This window comes from Nicotiana tomentosiformis, chromosome 5 (genome assembly GCF_000390325.3).
Source record: "Nicotiana tomentosiformis chromosome 5, ASM39032v3, whole genome shotgun sequence".
Lineage (NCBI taxonomy): Eukaryota > Viridiplantae > Streptophyta > Magnoliopsida > Solanales > Solanaceae > Nicotiana > Nicotiana tomentosiformis.
In genome coordinates this window covers 32,445,496-32,447,959 of record NC_090816.1, presented here as the reverse complement: position 1 = coordinate 32,447,959, position 2,464 = coordinate 32,445,496, and the positions used below count along the sequence as shown (strand labels likewise).

The window sequence follows — 2,464 nt, the reverse complement described above, 5'->3', positions numbered from 1 at the left end:
AAATTAAATTATCTATGGTTCAGAATTGTTACCGCAAGGAAAGTAAGAGTCTGTGAAGATGTGAAAAGACGCCAAATATGAAGAGGTGAAACATTTATAGGTAAATCTTCATAGCAATAAATGTTAGTACTCCCCTAAAGGGGGGAAGATGGTGTGATATGGTATTAAGTCGGAGTTGTGTGGTTAAGGTAACTATGGAATAGTAAAGGAAGAAGGTGGTAGAAAGGCGAAAGGAATGAGATTGCATTTATTCAGATCCTACGGATATGATACGACTCCAGAACATTATGTAAGTATGACGACGGGGAGAGGCAGTAAGGGTTCCATCACTAGATGTTATTGATAAATAAGTGCAAATGAACACTGGATACATAAGGAGCCAGTGTGCGGGGTAAGTTAAGACAAAGGATATAACCCAAGAGAGATTACACATAATATAGATATGAAAATGGACTAACGTGTAGTTAGTAGTTGATTCAGGAAGAGCCTAGCCATGGCTAAACAAGAGGATACAGACAAATCAACAGGTTGTGCAAGATAAACATAGTAAAACCCAACATAGGGAATTCAGTCTCGCAAATATGATGACATCGTAATCCTTGAAAAATATTCATATAGGAGTTGGGGTTGTTAAAGGTACCATATAAGTGTTATGAAAAAAAAAACGGTGCCACTAAAAAAAAGTCAAAAATTTCAGCTCAGAATCAACCTTCCAAGCACAAAGGCGCAGAGATAAGTAATTAAGGATAATTATAGGTGAGTAAGAACATCAAAAATTCTTTCGGGTATACGATGTAATAAGCTCGCAGCTTTACAGGAGTCAAAGGGTCTCTCTTAAGTACTACAAACAAAGACTAGCTGAGGGAATAAGGAAGAAGGCTTCAACTTAAGCATAGTGACATAAGGAAGAAATAGTCTTGTAACAACAGTCTCGCAACAACATTGTATGCACTCCATAAGAAAGTGGCACCTATCGTGACTAATGAACGGAAAAAAAAATCAAAAGATGATATTTGAGATCATATGAGTTACAGGAAATTCCAGTATTTGTGGGCAATGAGATAAGCCATGTATTCATGCAATAAGTGGCAGAACGGCCATGAAAAGTAATTGGTTATGTTTAAAGACAACTAAAAAAACACGAGAAGAATTATCCGACCCACGATTTAGAGTTAGTCACGGTGATTCATGCACTAAAGATGTGGAGGAGCTATTTGTATGGAATTCATGTTGATATCTATACGGATCATAAGAGCCTTCAATATATATTCAATAAAAAGGAATTGAATTTACGCCAAGGAGATCGTTGGAGCCACTGAAATACTATGGTGTTGATATTTTATACCATTCGGGGAAGGCGAATGTAGTAGCCGACGCCCTCAGCCGTATATCTATGGATAGCCTATCATATTTAAAGCCAGAGAAGTGTGGGATAGCCCATGAGATTCATCAGCTAGCTAGTCTTGGAGTTCGATTACTGGACTCAGGTGATATCGGTGTTACTATTCAGGACATGACAACATCCTCTTTAGTAACTGAAGTGAACGAACGCCAACATGAGGATCTTGTGCTAGCTTATTACAGAGATACATCCCCTCAAAAGGAGAATACACCATTTGAGATTACAGGAGATGGAGTCCTCAGATATCGAGGTCGATTATGTGTTCTTATGTGGCAGGGTTGCGCCAACAGGTTATGGGAGAATCTCACTATTCATGTTATTCTATTTATCTAGGAGAGACAAAGATGTATCATGATATTAGGGGAATATACTGGTGGGATGAAATGAAGAAGGATATAGTAGAGTTTGTTTCTCAGTGCCCTAATTGTCAGCATGTTAAGATTGAGCATCAGAAACCCTGTGGATTGTTACATGCTATATAGATTTTGACTTGGAAATGGGAAGTGATTAATATGGATTTCATCATAGGCTTACCTCGTACCCAACGTAAGTTCTATGCTTAATGGGTTATAGTCGATAGACTTACAAAAGCAACCTATTTTCTGTCTGTCAGGACTACTTACTCAGCAGAGGATTATGCAAGGCTTTACATTAGGGAGATAGTACGACTTCATGGTGTCCCTATATCTATTATCTCAGATAGAGGTGCTCATTTTACACCTAATTTCTGGAGGTCCTTCCAAAAAAGATTGGGGACTCATGTAAGTCTTAGTACAACATTTCATCCCAGACAGATGGTCAGGTTGAACGTACTATTCAGACACTGGAGGATATGCTACGAGCTTGTGTGATGGACTTTAGGGGTAGCTGGGATGATCATCTTCCACTTATTGAGTTTGCATATAATAATAGTTATCATCCCAGCATTCAGATAGCTCCATACGAATCTCTTTATGGAAGAAAGTGTAGGTCTCCTATAGGATGGTTCGAGATTGGGGAAACTAAGTTAGTAGGACCAGAGTTGGTACAACAGGCAGTTGAGAAGATTAATCTTATAAGGGA

General features: G+C 38.5%; 1 protein-coding gene across 1 annotated transcript; it reads left to right on the top strand.

Annotated features, from left to right (window-relative positions):
- The first annotated feature begins 1,393 nt into the window (after positions 1–1,393).
- LOC138892126 (uncharacterized) lies at positions 1,394–1,884 on the top strand. Its single transcript, XM_070175822.1, has 2 exons — positions 1,394–1,652; positions 1,736–1,884. The coding sequence occupies exons 1-2, from the start codon at positions 1,394–1,396 to the stop codon at positions 1,882–1,884; spliced, it is 408 nt and encodes a 135-aa protein (XP_070031923.1).
- Positions 1,885–2,464: the final 580 nt, after the last annotated feature.